The sequence below is a fragment of the Crocodylus porosus genome, unplaced genomic scaffold (assembly GCF_001723895.1).
Source record: "Crocodylus porosus isolate Cpor-Errol unplaced genomic scaffold, CroPor_comp1, whole genome shotgun sequence".
NCBI classification, from domain to species: domain Eukaryota; kingdom Metazoa; phylum Chordata; order Crocodylia; family Crocodylidae; genus Crocodylus; species Crocodylus porosus.
In genome coordinates, this window is record NW_017728926.1 from 12,329,458 (window position 1) to 12,351,748 (window position 22,291).

The window sequence follows — 22,291 nt, forward strand, 5'->3', positions numbered from 1 at the left end:
CAAAATGAATGATGGTTTGAATAAGTTTACTCTGATGCTCTTGAAGCTATGCCCAGATACACAGATCTGTTCCTTTGGTTGCCGAGACTGAAAAGCGATACAAGATGATGATGGGAAATCTACACCAAGGGTTCAAGAACTTCCTGTGCATCACGTTAGCTTTTTGGGCAGTTTTTTAAAAATTATTATTACAAGATCACAATGACATGCAAGTCACAAAGCAAATGGCTCAGCACAGGCCTCTATGGCAAAAGCATGGACACATTAAGTTGTATAGAGAATAGAAAAGATGATATGGAAAGCCACTGCATGAAGCAACAGTATTACCTTACTTGGAATACCATTTGCAGTACTTATCAGCCCATCTCAAAATGAAGACCACAGAACTGAAGTAAATTCAGAAAGAGATCATGGGAATGATGAAGGAGGTTGGTACTGTTCACCTGAGAACCAAGACTAGTAAAAGAGGACATACTAAAAATACGTAAAACATGATATGGAGAAGGCTACTTGAAAACTTTTCTTCTTGGGGCAAACGGGACAATGAACCTGGAAAGCAGAAAATTCACAACTGAAATCGCACCTTTTTAATATGGCTGCACTGCAGAATTCCTTGCCAAAAGGAATCTGCTGAGGCGAAAACCTTACCAAAGAGTGACTGGTCATTTATATGGATAGCAAAAATAGTCAGTTTGTTAGCATTAACTATTTTAACTTTGGTAGGGCTATCAAAGCCTCATGCATCTGTGGTTTCACCACTCTCCAGATGGATGTAATCTAGCTGAGGCCTGACAATGAAGACAGATCATTTCCGATCTGCCTACTACAAGCAGCTTGCACATTTCTCCGATGACTGGCCAGTCAGCTGACCAGATGCTGGTTGGATTGTGGAGCTGATCTGCTAGGGTTAATGGAACAATCCTCTGTGATGCTACAATCTTTTGCAATAGAACCTACAGATGATTTTGTCTGGAAAAAAAAGTTACACAATGTCCAGAGCATACCTGCAGGGCCTGGTTAACACAGACAGATACAAAATACAATTTAGTAGCTGAAATGGCAATACCAGCACCATGTCACCAGCTAGCTCTCCTCAGGTAACAAGGGCTCTACAGGCAGTTGTTGGAGACTGATAACAGGAAAACAAATCCCTATTTTACAGAATATATAATAAGTCTTTACTAGTATGGACTGAAGCAAACTTAAGGTAGCTGCCAAGTTAGAGCTTGTAAAAATATGCCAACAATAAGCCTCACCAGCACCTAATTATACTGAATTCTCCCTTTACAATGTTCCACCCCATTAACGTAGCTCTTGCTCACAAAGTATTGCTAGGTGTCAGTTTACTGCCACTCATCCATATCAGCTCAAGAGAACCTACTGAGGCAGCGGACTAGAGATACTCAGGAACTCTGAAAAGCAGACTCAGACTTCAGCTGTGTGGCCAAAAAAGAAATCTTACCTGCTTCTACCTTGACTCTGTCTGCAAAGAAAAGCCTCACTTCTACAGCCTTAATTCTATCAAAGCAGGCAAAATATACCACCTAACCCAGAGTAATGGGAAAATTAAGATACAAAAGACACGGATACCCCCATCATGAAACTAAAAAAATTGAGGGAAGATGTTAAATATTGTTTCATTATTTTTAATTTTGACTTTGCAAAAAAAAAAAAAAAACCACACTTAGCAGATTTGTGACTACCACAGTAATCTTTGTTTCGATTAGACTTCATAGATAGCAGGGCTAGAAGGGACCTCACAAGATCATCGCGTCCAGCTCCCTGTCCAAGGGGCAGAAAGTCAGTTGAGGTCACATCACCCCAGCGAGTTAAACATCCAAGCATTTCTTAAAAGGTTTCCAGAGTAGGTGCTTGCACCATTTCTGGGGGGAGTCTATTCCAGACTCAGACGGTAAAGAAGTTTTTTCCTTATGTCCAGTCTAAAACGGTCTTCCAGCAAGTTGTGACCATTAGACCTTGTCTTCCCTTGGGGTGCCCTGGTGAGCAGATGTTCTCTCAGTTCCTGATGCACAACTCATGTACTTTTCTATAAAAAGCCTTTAACTTTTCCTCATGCTGTCTGAAAAAGTTAGCATAAATTACCTGGTTCAGCATATCCAATGCTGTTCAAAAAACAGAATTCCTTAAAAAAAAAAAAAAAAAATCTCAGTACTAGATACTGGCGTGCATTTCTGGAAGCACCAGCATGTACTTCACAAGATTCCTCATGATGCACTTTACAGACAACGAACCACTGGTTCAATACTCAATTTTGTAAGAGGCAAGGACTTCCTGGGATGATATCTTTTATTGGACCAACTATGTACATGGGATAAAGTTAAATAAGCTTTTGAATGCAAGGGATTCTTCATCATGTCTCCCTGATTTGATTTTGTAATCATTTGGCAAGCTGAAGCAAGAGGGATTACCTAGAAGTACAAGTCTTAGTTAGCTACATGTTTCAATCACTTCCCCTGCCATACCTTGGTGAAAGGAAGAGTGTCATCTTAAGTTACACACATCTGAAAGGTTGTTTTTTTTTTTAAACTAGTGCCAAGAATGCCTAAGAAGGAAAGGAAAAAAGTATACACTGTGCATCTGGTAGCCTTCGGCTATTTAGAGATGCTTAGTTGGCTTCCTGGTTCTTCCCCTCCCCCTACTTCTCCTCCCTTTCGTTTCCACATGGGCAAAAGGAACAATATTTAAAATTACGTGGTCATAGAACCACAGACTGATGACGGAGTTTACAGGCACTAAAAGTTCTTGCAACTACTTTGTGCTAGCAAAGCTGACATTATTTTAAGAGGGTACCACTCTGGCTTTGCTTGCCTTCAAAACAAGAATGGTAGCAACACCTGGAAAAGGACATTCGAAGTTTAAAGAATTCTGAGTTTTTACACAGCTTAGTCTGAAACAGTACATACGACTGGTCAAAAGGTTTGTGCATGTGAAAAAGTGCAAGTTTATGATTTTATTTTCTTACTCTGAGACATCAAAATCTTGTCAATTCATACAATTAAAATAAATTTGCAGTTCTTTTCCACTTCAGCTCAATTTGCAAAAGTGCTTAAGAAGCACTGAAGCCTGCAAACTCTTAATGACACTCCCATGAAATAATGTGGAGCCTTTAGAGACACCACTGTATTTCTGCTTGGCGCCACTTGATTAAAAAAAAAAAATTTAAAAAACCTTTCAATTTTAGGCCTAGGTATTTGACACTTGCAAGCCACTGGTAAAGAGCTTCTTGCACTTCCACAAAAATCTGTGCCAAGTGATGTGACAGAACAGGGTCAATCTTAGTACTTAGTTCATACTTGGAACCCGTCTCTACAAGCCAAAATAGAAACCAAGCCAACTCATATCTGCAATGCAAAAAAAGAAAAAGAAAAGCAACTGATATTTATTCTTCTGCCTTGTTCAGTAGGACTTAAGCTGGAACCTTGTTTTGTGCTTGTGTAGCTTTGGATAGCCATGTGGAAGGTCAAGGCTAAAACAACTAAAGCAGGAGACTGGAAACAGCAACTGAAGGCCAAGCTTAAATGTCTTGAATGGTAGTTTTGTTCAGCTGCCAGATCTTTATTCAAAAAGCTTCTAACATACAACATTTTGTGGTGTGGGGGTTTGTGTTTTTTTTTTAAATTTAGCCTTGTCATATCTTGTTTCTTTTTATGAAGTTACTACTAAAGGCTGCTGGCTCAACACACCACATCTGTGGTTGCACCGCTGAGATCTGGAAGTCACTCAACCAGCAGAATAATCTCATTGTCAACTAAATTCCTAGGCTACCAACCCAACCTTCCTTGCAACTTGTGAACTGCTCTACACACCCCTTGAGGAACTGGCACTCCATGACCCTCGTTCTGCAAAGCAGACGACTGAGGTCCAAAATATGCTTTGAGCTGTAAAGAGGAAAAGAGCAGTTGGTTCCAGTTTTACCCTTGCTTAAGCAGTTAGTTTTGGCTCAGCAGGTACAAAAAGAGAAGTGAACAACAAATTCTGACATGCTACATCACGTTTGTCACAAAAACGGTGAAAGCTTAAGTGACTACAGTTAAAAGGACAGATATTTTTTAGTTGTTACCACATGAAAAACTATGTTGAATTAACACCTACCAAGCAGCATACCAAGTTATCTTTCCTTCTAACAAATATACATGCAACAAATCCACACTGCTAGCTTCCTCTGTGGAAGCTAATGGACTGTGACAGACTTTTACCAAAAGCAAATTTGCATTACTTTAAACATCCAGTCCATCTTCCTTTCTCCTCCTCATGCTCAGAATCAGTGGATTATAACATCATTGCACATGTAGAAAAATAGCACTAGCGGCTTAGTCCAACTTCGATTGATATGTGGCTGACCTTTTGCTTCATTCCTCTATTTCATGGCTCCGCTACCCTTTTTTAATTAGTTTCTGATAAGGCCTAAATTATGGCTTTTGCCTTGCTTTGAATGGCAGGGCAGGGTATCATACAGCAGTCCTCAGTCATCTATAATACTGACAAGCCACTTTTAATTCTGACATGCACCAATGCAAAAATAACCAGGATGGGCAGGTAGCAGGGTATCCATTTCAAACTCAGGACTCCTGTCAGCTGAAGAAAAAAAAAACCCAGCAAACATTGGCTAAAGGCAAACCAACAGGATTTCCTTTCAGAATAAGGAGTGTTTTATTTACAGTGGCTCTGGATCACCCTAAGGCAGCCTCTAGATTTGTGTTTTCACTACATAATTAACCCAGGCTGTTACTCTGGTGTCCTCAACCCTTCTCCCCTTGGTATAAACTCTCATGAGAGACAGAGGTGGTGGTTTTAAAGCTAATCTAGTTGACAGGGCTGGAATTCTTGCTCTCACTCAAACTGGTAACCTGCCCACTTCACAGCAAAGACCAAGGCTTAAACAAATTCTTCTTTAGTACAGACAAGTTCTCTCAAAATCAGTGGGAAGGAATCAGAGCAGTTCTGATCACTTCAGGAGAAAAATAATAATAATAATAATAATAATAATAATAATAATAATAGGAATAATAGGATACATCCCCAGAAACCCTGACTTACAGGGAAGTGAGCATCATAAGGATGCAACAACAGGGGGCTTTGCACTGTGGCTGCTTGTCCTTGGGTTGGATTAAATTGGATTCCAATAACCCAAAAAGATGCATCCTAAACTGTAACACGGAAGAATAAGCTACTGAGCCAGTTGTCACAAAGCAGCAAAAGAGAAGAAGAAAAAGAAAACCCAGCCTTAACTTCTATCCTACTTTTACTAGAATGTCCACTGGAATCATTTCTCTAAATAAATGTTGCAAAACTTCTGGAAACAGGAACAACTCATTTGTTCTGTAAAGGCCCTTACTGAAGCCCCCCCAAAAGTTATGAAAACTGGGAGATGAGACAAGCAGACAACAGAAAAAGAACAGTCACTCTTTCCCAACAAGAGAAGTGCCCAGTCCTTTGCACAAAGGATCCTAGAAACCACTCTCTCTAAAGCCTCAAAAAATATGCAAGCCCCACTAATAAATGCTCCACCAGACATCTGCAAAAAATGTGATGCCACCTTGACTGTTTGCAGGGGTAGCACAGCCCACTGCATCCTGTTTGGGTTGAAGATTCAGAGTTCTTCCTCCTGCAAGACAGCACGGGAAGCCAACTTAGAAATCAGCTCATCTGGGTAACACTTGCCCCCAACTCCAGCTCAGTAGCAAGGCCACGAGCAAGCACTTACATCCACAGAACTGAAACAGGCCATGGAGACATTGGTGGTCATGTGCCTAATGCCCAGAGTGCCTCCTTATAGGCCTGGCAGAACCTCCTTCACAACTATCTGTACATTTAAGGGACAGCTTTCAGTCATTTGCTTTGCCTGGCATGCCCCAGATACAAAGTACATTTTCAAGGAAGCCGCAATCCAACATCAGCAAGTAGGACTGACCCAATATGCAAATTATCAAAAGCACTGTTCCACTTCTGACACAACTGCCTCCCTCAGAGAAGCCAGGCATAATTCAGACTTAATTACAGCTTTTGAAGTTATAAAAAGCTTTACAAGATAGTTAACCTTACAGGCAAACACCAGGCACAGGGACATGGAAATTTCAGGGGAGGGGAGGGTTCTTTACTACACCCTATTCAACAAAATTTTGTTTAAAATCTCAAGCAGTCACTGTTTACAGAGCAAAGCTAGGCTGATGCTTAGCTTCTTCAACTTAAGAAATTCAAGAGAAGCTTACTTATCGAATGGAAAATGGGTCAACCAAAAATGGAGACAAAACAGCCCGTGACAAAACAAGGTGTTTGTAAACTTGCATAAAGCTCGCCATGGTGCATTCAGAAAACAAAGACCTATGAAGAGCTTCTGGGGCAAAACCTGAGAACACAAAAGACAGACCTCAACAGCCTGTGATGGTTACAGATACTTTTACCCACTCCATATGCAACTGTGTCTGTGGCTCTTGCATCAGGCTGATTTCCCATGCAGGTGCTCACCACCACCATTTGCTGAATGCTTATGCATCAACACCACTGCTAGTTTCCACCAGTATTTACCCAACTGTATACACTTCCCTTCAAATAATGCATCCTTATAACCCACTAATATCAGTTTATATTGATATTTTAGTGAAAGAAAAAGCCAATCACTTCTCCAGCTTGGATTAAACACTTCTAAATTGAAAAGTGATAGGCACTTCAGTTTAGTGGGATCTATCAATTTCCAGATAACTGACTTTGTCCTTGGGTTAAGGCAAGCTTGGACATCTCTACAACTGGGAGGGAAAAAAGCCTTAAGTTGTTTGAGAACATTATCTGCATTTCCATGTTTTCATGTACTTAGGCTTTATGAAGAAGTCAATGTGAAATTCTAGGCTTCAGATTTTTTTCCATTGAAAAAGTGTCCCAAGGTTAAAAAGGAAAAAAAGAAAAGAAAAGAAAATGCTCCTTGAGACTTAGCAATTCCTGGTCCTAACACCCCTCTATCCAGCACCAGGAACCCTTGCATGAAGCCATGGGAAAAATGGAGATTGTCATCTCTTCCTCATTCAGTCAGCTATTATGCTATTTCCCTCTACAGTCCTCATTGCACGCTCCTCCTCTACTAAAACTTCTTCTCATGAAACTTATTTTTTCTACTGTCTGGCCCCAATCCAATAAGATTCCTATATATTTTTTCCCCATGGCAGTGTGCCCTTTGATTTAGAACTGCACCATTCCTGCAGCTATTGGAACCGTAGCTACAAGACGATGCCCAGTTTGGCAAGTCTACCTTTCTTTGAGAACTTGCATTGCAAGAAATCATAAATGCCATGCACCCACAGACAGTTTTGATTCAATTGTCCATGCAGCACTTTAAGGGAAAAGTGAAGAGGAGTAAAGAGGGGGTTTTAATTATTATTATTTTAAGCAAACCAATTTGCCATAGGGTCAGCAGGGGTAAAATCCAGGACTTAGAACAGAGACCTAAACTCAGCTTTCACAAAGTCAATACAGACACTTCATAATTTAAACAGCTTGCTTGCATGAGCATTCCAAAATTAGTGCTTGCAAAAAATACTACAAGGTGAGGGTTGTCCTGTAAAAGTGCCAGAAATCCAGCAAGTGATCCAAGACCCAACAAAACCCATTCTAACATTTTTCATTCAATTTGAGTAACACGACCACAATACACAATCATAGTAGAAAAATCCTATTCTCTGGGAATTTAGTTAATGAGTGAATAAGAAACTGTTTTGGTTTTTCAGTTCACACATGCATGGAGCAGACACTAGAGTGGGGGCCCAGATCCCAATGTTTAGATGCTTGCTCATGAAGGCTCTCTGTACAGCCAGACCTGATCTGGACTGCTCTGTTGCACAGTCAGTCCTTGTAACATGTTGAGCTGCCCCCACAGGAGTGTTGTGTACTCATCCCTGAAGTGTAAGGGTAAAGAATTAATCAGCTGTCCTTTACAGAGCAAAGCAAATGGGCAGAAAGCATAGCTGACAGCAGTATAAGAAGAAACTTAATAGGGCAGCAATACTTCTCTCCCAAAAGGAGTCATTCCTCTGTGCAAGTACTGTACTATCTGCTAAAAATAGACATAAAATCCAATATACTTACAGTGTGTTTTTATTTTGTTTTCCTTCTGAAAACTGAGAAGCACATTAATAACAGATCTCTATTACAAATAGAGGAGTCATGCTTGAATTATTCTAATGTATTGGAGAAAGATTGCCACAGATTAGTAAATTAGAAGAAAGTAAGAAATGTCATGTGGAATTATGACAACATCGCTATGAATTCACCTTAGCTTTTATCACCAGAAAATGGATATCCCAACTGACAGTCTCAGACTAATTGAAAAGGCAAATTTCCAAAAAAATTAAGATAATGTGTAGTTAGTTTACATATCTAAACTTGCCTAATGCAATATGAACTGCACAAGATCCCTTCAATCAGTGTTCCCAAAGCATGGGGTGCAAAGAACTAGCCCAGGAACATGGAAGATATACAAACCAGATTATTGGCTTTAACACTACAGGTTGTGTTTGCAAGATTGGTTTAATTCCCCTAAAAGAAGGGCTCAGTTTTCAGATGCTTTGGAAAAAAAACTGCCTTAAGTGGTTAAGGAAAAACAAAACCATCCAAACACTGTTCTGTACAGTTATTTGCCAAGTGGCAAGCGTGCTTGCAATAAGACAAATAGCCCCTTCCCCAAAAAGAATAAGTACTCAGAACAGCACACCAAAACTATGTATCGTGGTATCAGCGTCATTCCAAGCATCACGGCTGCACTTCAGTGCTTCTTAGCTGCTGCAACACAGTCCAACAATTTTTTTTGCAAATGACCACAAGCCATAACAAAGTAAATGGAGCTGCCACCCACTATACAATTTTACCTCCATTTGATTTTAACATCTTGCTCAGGTTTTGTTTACTCGTTGCACACACAAGAAAAAAAAGCGATGTTTGAGAGTACCACCAGGACAATTTATCAAGCACCTTGCATATACTCCCTAGTTTACACAGTCTGAAAAGGAAGCTTTTAATTATAGAAGCAATGACTAGGTTGTACCCACTAGAGGACCCACAAGGCTGAAATACTCTCTGACTCCACACACCCTGAAGTATACTTATGGCATCCCTCAGGGCAAAACACTATTTTTTAGAACCAAGAGAGACGAGGCAGGTCTAAGCACCATGTTTGATACTGGTCATCCAACAGCTGGCTGGACTATGCCATCTGAAATGGCTAAGCACCCCAAGAACTCTGAGTCTAAACCCAGCGGGATTAACTTAGATTTTCAATTTTCCAGAGCAGCTAGAACAAGTGTTCTCTGAACTTTTCCGAGAGGGACCTGGGGCAGAGAGAAAAATGTGTTTACCTTTAAAACTAGTATTTCTCACTGAACTTAAAATGGCACTTAGGAACAGATTCATCTCATCCTATGCACATCTACTAAATCCAGCTGACCCAAAATGTACCAAGTCAGCTGAAATGATGGGCCCCGCAGCCATCACGCAACAACACAGCTGCAATGTGTTCGTGTTTCAAGTCCTCTCAAAAAGCAGGGACTAGTACAGAATTTTAAAAAGGTTCTCTTGTCCCAAGCATGAAGGACACATGCCTGGTGATCTCCACTGCTATTAAATATTTAGCATGGCTGACCATTGCTTTTTGGGGTATAATTTAAGGCATCAATCAAATTCAAAATGGCTGGAGACGTGCCTTTCCCCAAATGTGATACTCCCTGTTACAATGTGTAGAGGTAGTCAAGCTGGACTCTTCTTTTAAGAGGCAAAAATTCTACTGAGAAAACCTTCTCTTACCCCCTGGAGAAAGATAAGCTTTAATATTTATGGTACTCAACAAAACCTACTCATTCTCATGAGTTTTTGCTGTGGGGCTGGACCATGACAGAAGGGAGGATGATATCTGTAACTGCAACAAGATATAGGTTAGATATTAAAAAACTTCTACCTATTCAGCTCTGGAACAAATTACCTAACAGTTGCAGAACCCATCACTAGAATCTCCTAAATGAAGACTAGACAAACATCTGACTAAGATACTTTAGAAAGGAACAACCCAGCCTTGAACAGAGGCTTGGATTAGATGATCTCAAGGGCCTTTCCATCCCCATCTTTCTATGATTCTATTGATATTCCGAATGTTTAACTCCAAGTATGTAAATGAGACCCTGAACCTAGTGCTCTGAAAAGGCCTATTTTATGCACAAACTGAAATAATGTGTCTGTTTATTCCTCCTGCCCCTTGTTTAAGCTGGACATACTGACTCCCATTATGTGCTTGTACAGTATTTGGTAACAAAAGAGTCTCAATCTTGGTTAAGGCCTCTAGGCCTTGTGATGACAATATATTCAATATCATTGTGTGTAAAGCAAGTATAAGCTCCTCGTTACCCGCTGCTTTGAGGGGAAAAATGAAAACCGCCTCAAGCTTCTTGAACCTGTCAACGTGACAAGGACTCAGATGCTCACAGCATAGAAAAGATCTCAAAACATGCAATGTCATTTTACAGCATTTTACGATAGCGATCAATAGATCTAGCGATCCACAGATCTTCTATTCGGGGCCTTTACATGTTCACCTGGAAGAATTACACTATGACAGCACCACTTTTGAATCCTATAAGTTTGTGGATACAGGGAGCTTCATGCAAGGACCAGAGACAGGTTGCCTTAAGCCAGAGGTGGGCAAGTATTTCAGGTGAAGGGCCGCTTACTGAGTTTTGACAAGCAACCAGAGAAGATATATATTAATTTTCTAAATTTTTTAGGGGCCCCGCAGGCTGAATAGAACGGCCTGGTGGGCCGCATCCAGCCCACGGGCCACATTTTGTCCCCCCCCACCTTAAGCAGATTCTGCACAGACATATGGACCTGTACAGACCAATGAGTGTAATGTAAGATCCTTGGTCAATTTCCATTCCTAGTCTTGTGCTTATTGATGTCTTAAGCAACAGTAAAATTACTACTCGTTTATTTTAAAAGTATGCAAAACAGCTTTCAAAGATCGAGGAAATGCACAATTCCATTCACAAAACACTCCTCAGATGTCCTCGCCCAAGCCTGCTCCCGTCATTCCCGCAACAGGTTCAACATCAGATGCTCAACAGGCTATAGAGGTAACCGCGTCCTCGACTTGCGTCCTCGCGAGGCTCAGCTCATCCTATGCACATCTACCAAATCCAAAACATACTAAACCAGCCCAATCATGTGTGAACCTAAAGCCACCATTCAGCGATCACAAATCAATCATGGATGCAACGCTGGCAGCCCTTCTCTGCTGGACACGGTGCCTGCGTAAGACAACCAGTCGCTTAAGCAGCAAGGGTCGGACCCGGTGCAACCTCACTAGGTCCCTTCCAACCCTGCTTTGCTATGAATTTCAGTCACAGGCCGGTTGATGCAAGCGGCATTTGTTCTTTGGTAACAGTGCAACTAAACAAAACGCAGAGGATCGGACTCTGTGGAGACTCGGCGCATCCAGGCCACTAAGGCCAAAATGAAGAAACACCCTGGGGGTTTGGTTGGCTGGTTTGGTTTTTTTTCCTCAACTTCTGAAGTCTCTCCAAGAAGCTGGGCTTTGCAAGAAGCTCCACCGCCCTCCCCTCAGCACCTGCCTCCCTGCGAGCAGCCAGAGCCCGGCCGTGCCCAGCCCCGCGGCTCAGGCCGGCCCTGCAGGCACCTCTCCTCGCAGCCCCCGCCAGGCGGGACCCCGGGAGCGCGGCTCCAGCCCTACCAGGCCCCCCCTTACCATGATGTCTCCGCGGGGCGGGGCTGGGCGCTGGCGACTCCCGGGGCCGTCCGGTCTGCGTCTAAGCCAGGCCGCGGCCCTTCCACTTCCGCCGTTGCCTAGGAGTGAACATCCGGGTCACCGCCGCCCGGGCCCGGCCCCGCCCCTCGCCGCCGCCCGGGCCAATCAGAGCGCGGGCTGCCGGCCATCGCCAAGTATGGAGAGCGGCCCGCGTCCTGGAGGGGAGGGGAAGGAGCAGGGCGGTGGGAGAGACCATTCTTTTCTCTGGAGGAGGGAGAAATAGAAAGAAGCAGGGTTGAATGGAGGGATGAACCCAACTGAAAGAACAACCCGAGTCTTTAAATGGGTGGAAGGAAATTAAATCAGGGAGAGGACACACCAAGGGGCTGAGGAAGAAGGGGAAAAAGACAGGAAGAAGCAACCAACTCCAAGGAGGGGGGGGGGGAACAGAGCGACCAATCAAGGAGGGGAACAGGGAGGCCCGGGAGAAACCAATAGGGAGGGGAATGGGGGGCGCCGGAAGAGACCAATAGGGAGAACGGGGGGGGGGTGGAAGAGGCCAATAGGGAGGGACAGTCCAACGTTACACATCCCAGTTTCAGGTTCAAGGTGGCTGGTCCTGGTGCAGCAAGGTGCTCAGGCTCTCTGCAGACTCTGGCAGCCCATTGTACAGGGATTGTGCACACTGGGTAGTGCTTTGGGGTAGCAAGGGTGAAATCTGCGGGGGGGTCACTTAGGTTTTTAATTAAAAAAAAGAAAAAAAGACAAGTTAGCAAAGTGGGACCCTCAGGCCTGCACCCGCTGTCGCCCCGGCCTCCGTCAGCAGGAAGCTCGGGCCTCTGCCACTGAGGACAGAGCAGGAGCTAACGCGGTAGGAGGCTGTCGCCCTCCTGGGAGGCAGCGGGAGCAGGGATGAGGCGCACGCCCTGCTAGTGGTTCTCGGTGAGGTGCTGATAGCAGGCAGGTGACTCCCACCTCTTGGGTTCATCCAGGCTCTAGTTTGGAGGGAAAAACAGGCCAGCCTGTTCCTGGTACCCTGAATCCTGCCCCTGTTCCCCTGCCTGTCCCTGTTCTGTCTTGTACTGTCCCTCCGAGCTTCTCATGCAAGTCTCCCTCCTTCCTCCACCCACTAAGCTCTGATTTGTTCTCTTTACTTCTAGCCAGTTCCAGTTTCTAGCCAGTTCCAGTTTCTACCACCTTTGCCTCCCCATTTCAGTACATCTCTTTGTCTAGCCTGTTCTAGTTCCCCACTCCACTGTCCCAGTCCCAGTCTTCCCTCACTCCACTGTCCCAGTCCCATTTCACCACTGCTGATTCCTCATCCTAAATCCTGCATTCTGACTCCCCAATTCCCCCTGATGCTCCTTGTCCAGCCAATTCCAGTCACTCTGCCTCCCTCAGAAAGCTTTCTTCTAAGTTAGCCTGGGTGCCAAGAGGGCAGAAGGTGAGAGCACAGGAAAGACACATCTTTAGCCTCAGACCTAGTATCTGGCTCTAAAGCAGCTTGAAGATCCAATTTTAGGGAAAGTCCTGCTTAATCCATGAATTGCTGGGATTTAGTAAGCTCAGTTCCATAGGCATGTAGGACAGACTAAACAGACTAAAACTTTCAGAGCAGATGAAACATTCATGGAATTTAGCTGCCAGACTCTAGCAAACCTTCCCCAAAAAGGTGCGAGCTGAGCTTTGGAAAAAAAAAAAAGTTTATAACTCGGATAAATTCATGTGTTTTCTTTTTTCACCCCACACACATCAAAGGCATATCCCTGACACCTGATGACCACACCACGTGCTAAACTGTAAGCCTCTGCTTCAAACCATTGAGGTACTACAGCTTCTCAATGAAACAATTGTATGAAAGATTTTTACATGAGCAGAGCACAAGAGGTCCCTTTAATCTCATTCTGGGGAATATCTGAAAGTATTTAACAAAACTTTTCCCCCCAAAAAATCAGCCTGATGCAAACACCTAACATAAATTCCAGTGCAAGCCACTAGCATTTTGGCAAAGTTATGGGAACTGGATCTTACAATAGGAAGTGTTGGGTAACTTGAAGAATAAGTGTCACTGCCTATAATATATATTAATTATCCTTAGATTCTGAAGCACAAGTTATAGCTCCTAGCTACATAGAGGGAATATTAATTAATTCCATAGGCAACCCATCATTCTTATGAAGAAATAGAAGCCTTAATTCAGCCAAGCATGCAAGTATCTGGTTAAAGTTAGGCGGGTCTTTAGTGCATTACAGTGCTTGTAATATGGGGACCCAAATGCAAGAAGATGAAAATCAGAAAGTCTCAAGGTCTGTGTGAGTAAAGTACATCACCGCTCCACTCCACCCTGCTTCCAGCAAAATAACAATTAATTAACTGTTTCAGGTGATTTATTAAGTCCTGTTATTTGAGCCAAAACTGCTCCTGAATCCGGCCTCTGTGTGCTGGTATTTCTGAATCACTGCTGACACATGGTTTTGACTTTATGCCCAGATGTAACTCAGCTAAAGTCAGTAGAGTTACTCCCAGGGGAGAATCCACTCCATTATGGGGCAACATTTTCCTCTATAGTTCTCTTGGAACAATTGTTTGGCCCATGTTTCAGAAGGGCTTGAGTGCTAGGTTTGTGAGGACCCTCTGCTGGTGCTTTTTGGCATCTGAATTGCAGGCTTGGCCCTAACACGAGCCAAAAACCCTCTTGCTGTTCCTTTATTTTTCTTAGCCTGGAAGCATGCTCTATGAAAACTGGAAATCCTGACAGGAAGAGTCACAAAATGCTTCCTTGTCTGATGTAATGTCATGGGAGCTGGCATGAAAGTCTCTGATAATGTTGTGTGCAACACTTGCATGAAGATTGTAACAGAAACGGTGTATTTTCAGATGAATGGCTTCAATTTGTCCATGTAATATTATGTGCATATGTCCTTCTGGCAGGACCAGGGGATAACTCTGATTTTACCCTAATATGTTATCACAGATGTTCATGACTTGAATCTAAATGTTATTAAATATCAGCTCCCATTTAGTACTTTACCAAAAAGAAGCAGCTCTGCCAGTGCCCATTTTTATTGAATTTAACAAATGGTATGCACTAAACAGCTACAAATTTCCATTTTGAAAATGACAGCACTGGATTCCTCGAGCCACAGTCTATATTGGTGTAAATCAGCAGGGATGCACTGAAGCCAGTAGCACTATGTCACTTTGCATAACAATCTGACCTCCTCATTCTTGCCTCAAAACACTCATATGATGTAGGCAAAGATTACTAGGCTTTTAATTTAACTGGTCTGCTGTATAGCTTCTCTCTGCTCTCAGGCTCTTATTGTGCCTCTGTGGTCAGCAGAGGAACATACAGCAAGAGAAAGAGAGACTGCAGCCGGGTTTATTTTAAACAATTTCCAAAATCCAAATGAATGTTGAAGCCAAGAGGATGTTTTCCTTAGCGGCAGAAATACAAGCATCCTGGATTCTGTTTTCCTGCTAATAGGTATAAAGACGAATAAACAGCTGCCTTCTGTTTTCCCAAAAATATTTGCATTAAGATGATCTGCAAATTCCTGCTCAGATTGATGGAACATCTCTTCAAATGAGGACCAGCTGCTTGCTCTGTTTGTTTATGGCAGAACATGCTTAAGAGACCTTTTGTTTTGTTTTGTTTGTTTATTAAAATGTGGGACCAGACTCTTTCTGGTGGGCTGTAATTGCAGTGTGGGTGATGTCTGAATAAGGGGAGAGTCTGTGCATGTAACTGTGGTTGCAGCCATCCCATTTTCTGCAACTGTCAGCTAACCAAAGTTGGACTAGGGCTATTCATGAATGGGAGGCTTCCAAGAAATGCCAAAACAGAGGAAGAGGAAGTGACGTTGTTGCTACTGAACTATTCCAAGTGGTATACTATCTAAAAGTGTTGTCTTTAGTATGAGATATTTAAAAAGGCTTTCTGATTTGGTACCCTTAAAAAGCACACAGTATTAATTTCCAAGAATATATGTGATGTTAACTGCAAGGTGCTGGGGTAATAATACAAAACTAAGCAATGACATGCTCTTGGCTTAAGCTCCCTTTGTAGTTTGCAGTTGGATACACGATTTTTGCCTTCCATTCCACATTGCACAGAAACTACTTTGCAACAATATTAAACAATTGTGTTCTTCCCTAGAGCTGGTTGCACTTCATGGCTAAAGAAGCAACCCTTGTGCATCCTGTTGTCCCCATACTGTTTTTTGAATTGCCTATAAAATACCACAGGGATTTGTAATTTTCTGGAACCAATAATATTAATAATCAACACAGAACTGTTTTTAAAGGGCACAGATTAAAGGCACAATATGAGGAATAACAGTGGCATCACCCTTGCCAATGACTGGCTCTCTCTCAACGGAAGTCAATTCAGTTGGAAGTGATTTGCTGCTGTTCTTGAAAGCAGAGACTGAGATGAGTTTATGCAGTTCTCTTGTAGTAGCTACATGAATGTAAAGGTCATGGAGACACAGCTGGAGCAGAGAGAAGAGGAAACTGGAAATCCTCCGAGTCTCTGGTTGAGGAAATTCCTGGGACTGACACGGTGCTGTACCAAAGAGTGAAACCTGAAGAAAACAGAGGAAAGAACAGGATGGAATCCAGGATTAAACATTACCCAGGAGAAGAAACTTCAGGGTAGGGTCGCCTGCAAAGGATGCCTCACAACTGGCAGTTGAAGAGGCAGTCTCTCTGGCAACCAAAAGGCAGGATGAGGAAATGAAGGAGACAGAAAGCAATATGGATAAACACTATTACCAGCGGGAGTTTGTGAGAGCACAGAGAGCTTATAGATGGGGACCAGGTTCTGGGCTGTTCTGCACTCTGTATAGTTATTACATCTGTGCAAAGTGAGTACAAAGTGCTACTAAATAAAGAACGGTAGGAGGTTACACTCACATTGTGCTCTCTAGATGCTGGATTCCACCAGGGGACAGAGGTTGCCCAGCAGGATTTCAGCTGGAGGCAACAGGCTCAGAGCAGACATAGATTCTGCTCCCCACTGTGCTCCTTGCTCCATGTCTGTCCTTGGACAAATAACTTGGCCCCTCTGTAATTCAGCTTCCCTGTCCATAAAATGGGGATGACACCTCCCTCTGTAAGGCTTTTTGAGATCTACGGATGAAAAATTATTCATCTCTTTACATTTAATTAGATAAGAAGCTGATCGTGAAAATTCCTTACCATCTAGTGGCAAAAGGATTTGTCAATGCTGCTCGGCAGGGATTACAAAGACCAGAGTAAAATACGCTTCTGATTTTGATTTTTGCCACTAGATTGGGCAGCAGCAGACAGATGCAGAAGGCACTGGTGGCTCTGTGCACTAGACAGACAGAACAGAACAATGGTAGGTCAGTTGCTTTATCACCTCCAGAAACAGCACCTTGCTTAGTTTCACTGGGTCTGGATTCAGTCAACTGCAAGCATTTCCCACACATGGGAACATCCACCATAAGAGAAACAAAATGTGCTCTGATGGGCTTAGTGTCAGACATTATGTGTCTTAAAAATGAGGGGACTATAAACAAAGGAGCCAAACAGTGATTTCAGTTGACAGCTTAACAGCTCAACAACATCAGCTTCATGTGCAATTAATAAGAGGGCTTTTGATCCTGCAATCAGTGTCTATAAAATACATGTGGTTTCCCTGTATACTTGATTATATATAAGGAAGCAAAAGGATAAATACTTTTTTCTATTAGCATAACAAAGTACTTTTCACTTCAAGCCAAAACTTTGCAAAACTTTTGTGGTCTGACACGATGTGCTTTTCATTTCATCTTCCTGCATATGTTGAATGTACAACAAAATGCTTCCTATGCTTTTTATTCCAGTGTTTAGCAAGAACCAAAGAAACTGAATTGGAGAGTTTACTGGATCTGAGATTTTAGAGGGAAAAAAGTGTTTGCTTTTTAAATGCAATTTTTTCTCCACATATAAAGGGGAAAAGAAAAAACAAAAGTACCCAAGTATCTTTGTGTTTGTTTGTTTGTTTTAAGCTTGTGGAACTTTAAAAGTATATGAACCTTTGTTATGGCTTCTCATGAAGTTATGTTACAATTCAGTTTGGGGGTTTTTTTGCTAAAAGGACCTCAATTTCTAGCCCTTGCGAAGGTCGCTTCAGTGGTTTTTATTGCTCAGAATTGGTAAACCAGTGACATTGGTTGGCTCAAGGCCAAGAACCTGAGTGCTTCTTGGAAATATGAAAAGGAAAAATCATGGTTCAGAGGTACCCACAAGACTACCCAGTGGTTTTGAATTCCACATCTAGCCCCACCGATAGCTTTCGCTCTGGAGATAGTCTTTGTACACAGTAGCAAAACAGCATATGAATAGGAAAGAATATACTTTCCACACCAGCTAATTCTGAAACAGCTTTGCCTAGGATACATTTGGAATGTAAAACCTGTTCTTTTAACAGTTTTCCCATTCACTGGAGTCTCTGATGAGTAAATCAAAATGCCACGTTTAATAAAAACCAACACGCTGTCCAGGAGGTATCAGGTTTGGGGCTCCTCCCTCCCTTGCAAAAATGTTAAAAACAGACTTCAGAATATTATTTTTCACTCCATCAACACCCAGGCAGATGTCCTGTTTGTCTTAAAAGCCCATTTGGTTAATGTCAGAGAAGATAATAAACCTAGCAGCCTGGGATGTGCGTACACAGGCCAAACTGAGATTCCATATTTTACTGCTGAGGCAGCTTTATCACGGATAGCCATGGGGAAGCTGTAGATTAAACGGGATTCAGACTTTCTTATCATCAGGTCATCTGACCCTGTTCAGTGTAGCATTGACCTTCTCCGTGCCATTTTAAGTTTTAGTGTGCATTTTAGAATATGGGCCAGATCCAAAGAAGGGCTTTATAAGCCCCCTTTTTAAGTACCACAATGCCTACCTTTTAGGATCTTAACCCTCAGAATGGAATCCAAAGCCTAGAGTTAGGTACCTATAGGTACCTACACTTCCAGTAGAGAGTTAGGTATCTCAGAAAGGTACTCCAAAAAAAACGATGTGTTGAGAAGCATAAAAAATGCTAAGCACCAAATGGTGTCTGAACTTCACTTCCCCAGTGTCTGAACTTCCATCCCTTCTTGTAGTTGAGGTGCCTGAATTGGTGCTGAAAGGGACTAAAGTAAGTGCCCAGGAAGCGAGAGGCACAGATTATAAGCCATCCTCAGCCTGAGGGGCCTCAAACCTACAAGATCCCATTTCCAAGGAAAGTGCCTAAACAGTAAACACCAAGCTAAGAGCTAGACCATATGAGAGCACCTCTGCCCCTTCTGTAGCAAAAGATGTAAGACTCATAGGGCCCAAGAGAAGAGCAAGCCAAAATCATCCTCGCTGTATAGCCCAATAGTTAGGACACTCAGCTGAGTTTTTCTCCCTATTTCTAGGGGTATTTTTGCCTTTTTATTCAATAATTGTTTCCCCTAACATGTAAAAATAGATTTAGGAGCTGAGACTAGAACTCAGGATTTCCCTGTTCCCAGCTGAGGCTTACTTTAAATCGTCAGTGAATATGATTAAGGAGGTCAGGCATGTCTTCTCAGAGTGGGATTTCCAGGTAATCAGAAACCCTGAATCCATAGAAGTGCATTTTGGGACTTGTGGTCCCAGTAATATTGCACTATGCCCTCTTTGGATCTGTCATCCAAAGATGAATGTATTGGGTGTATTGTATTATTTAAGGCTGGTCCTCCTGCCTCTCTCTCTCTTGCTTAAGTGCAGACAGCTTTACAGACCAAGCATTTCAAAACCAGCATTAGCCAGAATGAGGTTAGCTTTTAGAACGCTTGTCAGACTTGACTGTACTAATGATGTCTGCAGCTTGTCATTAAAAAAGAATCAAGGGAAAGCTGATTAAATGCAGCAGAAAGAGAGAAACAAAACTTTCCATTCCTTTACTTTTTCCTTGACACGTTGCACTTTATTTGGAGCTTGCCAATATGCCAGCCAACAAAATTGCAGGGGTCTAGTCATGGTTCACTAGTTAAATCTGTATGGAATTAGCTGCTGATGTGGACCAATGGAAAATGCTCATTTACAGACCTGGAAATGGCAGCCATGTATAGGCTTACTCATTAGGAAAGCTATCAATACAACAGATCGGTTCATTTCTGATTTGTACTATCCCAGCATAGTGCAGATCAAAGAAAGTGAGAAGCATCATACTGGAATTTAGATACACAGCCAAGAGAGTGAAATATTTGATCAGGAGAGCTACAAATGCTTAAATCGGTCTTTTGTTATGAGCGCACTTCCCGACTGAGAAGTTTGGGTGCAAGCTTAACAATCATTGCACAGGCAGCTTGCAACAAAATTCATGCAGCCAGCTGTTATGCATCTTGTTCCATTTTCCAAAGTTCCATTTCATTCAGCCTTACCTGACAACCATAATTAGCAATACAGCAAACTGCTGAATGTTACATCAGCCTTGAAAAATTGTCATGAAAATGTATTAGCCCCGGCACAAAATATCCCTGTTCATTACCACTAAAATGATCGCTATGAAAAGAGTAAATGGCAATTTACTCCCCCATCAAAAATGATTTCCCCTTAGTGAGTTAGAATAGAATTTCGTCTGCAAGTCTGCATTTCTTTCTGTCTCTCTCGGTTGGTGCACTGGTTGGTTTCAAGGTTTTGGTTTTCATTTGTCTGCCACGGTTGGTAGTTTGTAATGCAAAGTGGAAAAAGGCATCCGTATCTGCCAGCTAATGCTGGTAACCATGTGTGACAATCCTTGAGAGGAGTGAGGATGAAAACAAAACACCCCAATTCTGATATTTCCCAAAGTTGTGCAGAGATCTTTCTGTGCATGGAGACATAAAGGGATAGAAGCTTCTCTATGAGGGTGTGCTTCCTACACTTTTGTGTCCCTATGCAGATTACTGCTGCTCTTGGCAAAAGTGATTTGTGCGTGGGAGGGGATTAACATTATTGAAAAATATTGGAGAAATTAAGTCTTGATTCTTTGGAAAAGGGGAGATTAGGAGGAAACTAGCAGTCAGTACAATCTTGTAAAACACAATCCAGGCAGAAAGATGCTACAGGGATCTTTGAAGTGATGCCAAATACAATAACAAAGGGCCATACACTCTTCTTAGGAAAAGCTAGTTATTTATTAGATTTATATGCTGCCCTCCCTGAAAGAGTCTCAGAGCAGCTTACAATAAAATTTGGAGAAATTATAAAGACACATACAAGTATTAAATAATATGCAATAGAACAAACTCCCCAGACAGTGCCCCAAAACTTAACCCCACTTGCTGAAAGCCAGCTCAAATAAAAAAAAGGTCACAAGATTTCCATAAGATGTCCAAGCTCAAGCTCTGATGGTTATTAAAGTTGTCTGGAATTTTTTTAACCAAGAACTGAAATTTTCACCCCTTCCTCCCATCCACTTGCCTCCTCCTCCCATCTCATGCTGCAAAAGCAGAAACCAGGGTAAAAAGATTTTGAAAAAGAAACAGATCTGTATTCTAAAGAGAGGGGAGGGGAGTATCCAAAATTCTGGCTAATATGGGTGAACCTCAAGCAAGACCTGATACAACAGCACCTGAAGTGATGATATTTTGATGACAGCCAGCCCTTTGAGGAGCTTACCCATTGAAGGCATGATCTAGCGGACTGTGCCAAAAGTTTCATTGCTGACACACAGTATACATGCATGAAATATATATTGGCCATACCTTCAGATCCTACCCAGGAATGTCCATTCATCTGCATGGTACGCATCTGTCTTGCAAGACAACAGAATTGCTCTGAGTGAGACACCGGCTTGCTGAATGAAAACCTCACCTGATAATACTGTGAAGCTGGAGTGACTGCTCCAGGGGGCAAAAGCCTGGTGGATACATTCCATCACTTCTGGCTGTGTGATGGAGACCTACAGATGGAAGAACTAATCAGCACAGTACTTAAGCAAATGCCTAATTAAGCATGTGAGTATTCTTGTTGATGGAGCATACAATTCAAGTTAGACACCTGCTTAACTTGGAGGCTGACACGGAGCCTGAGCCTAGAATTTGGCCCTCTGTTAACTTAAAGGCAGCTACGAATTTGAAAGGCTTTCTGGCTTCTTCTTGGCCCCAGTCTCTCTGTGCTTTTGTATGTGCAGCTATTATGCTCACAAAACAGACTAGAAGGAAGTGGGAAGGGAGGAGGGAAACGGTGCACATTAGGCTGTGAAATGTAAAAAGAGGTTTTTCAAACAGCACATTCAAAACGTCACCCTGGAGTCATACAATAATAAATATTCAATATTACATTGAAAGGGTTTAATTGCCAAGTAACTATGGCAATGAAGAGAAAAGCCTGTCTTTGGACACATTCCCTCCTGCATTAATTTTTCCCAGGAGGAAGAGAATGGATTCTAGATTGTTAATGGATAACGTTTTCCAGAGCCCTCTTCGATCACTCAGTGACTCCAGGATTAAAAAGAAGCAGACCGAATTCTCCAAGGGAAGCTGGACGTTCAAAACAATTATGCTGAACAATTCCATCTCCTTAGATGGG

At 42.4% G+C, this 22,291-nt stretch overlaps 1 protein-coding gene and 1 long non-coding RNA gene across 3 annotated transcripts in view; one reads left to right on the forward strand and one right to left on the reverse strand.

Moving 5' to 3' along the window:
• CAPZB (capping actin protein of muscle Z-line beta subunit) overlaps nt 1-11,861 on the reverse strand; it is a 90,789-nt gene extending 78,928 nt beyond the window's left edge. Inside the window, exon 1 of one of the 2 annotated variants that reach the window (XM_019541497.1) lies at nt 11,756-11,859. In XM_019541497.1, coding sequence (XP_019397042.1) covers nt 11,756-11,758 — 3 coding nt within the window. In that variant the 5' untranslated portion in view covers nt 11,759-11,859. Of the gene's footprint in view, nt 1-11,755 lie in introns of both variants that reach the window. The other variant, XM_019541496.1, reaches the window with a different exon arrangement.
• Nucleotides 11,862-12,932: 1,071 nt separating this feature from the next.
• Nucleotides 12,933-16,055, forward strand: LOC109314360. Its single transcript, XR_002102274.1, has 2 exons — nt 12,933-13,580; nt 14,475-16,055. It is a non-coding gene; the product is annotated as an uncharacterized LOC109314360 (long non-coding RNA).
• The last annotated feature ends 6,236 nt before the right edge of the window (nt 16,056-22,291 follow it).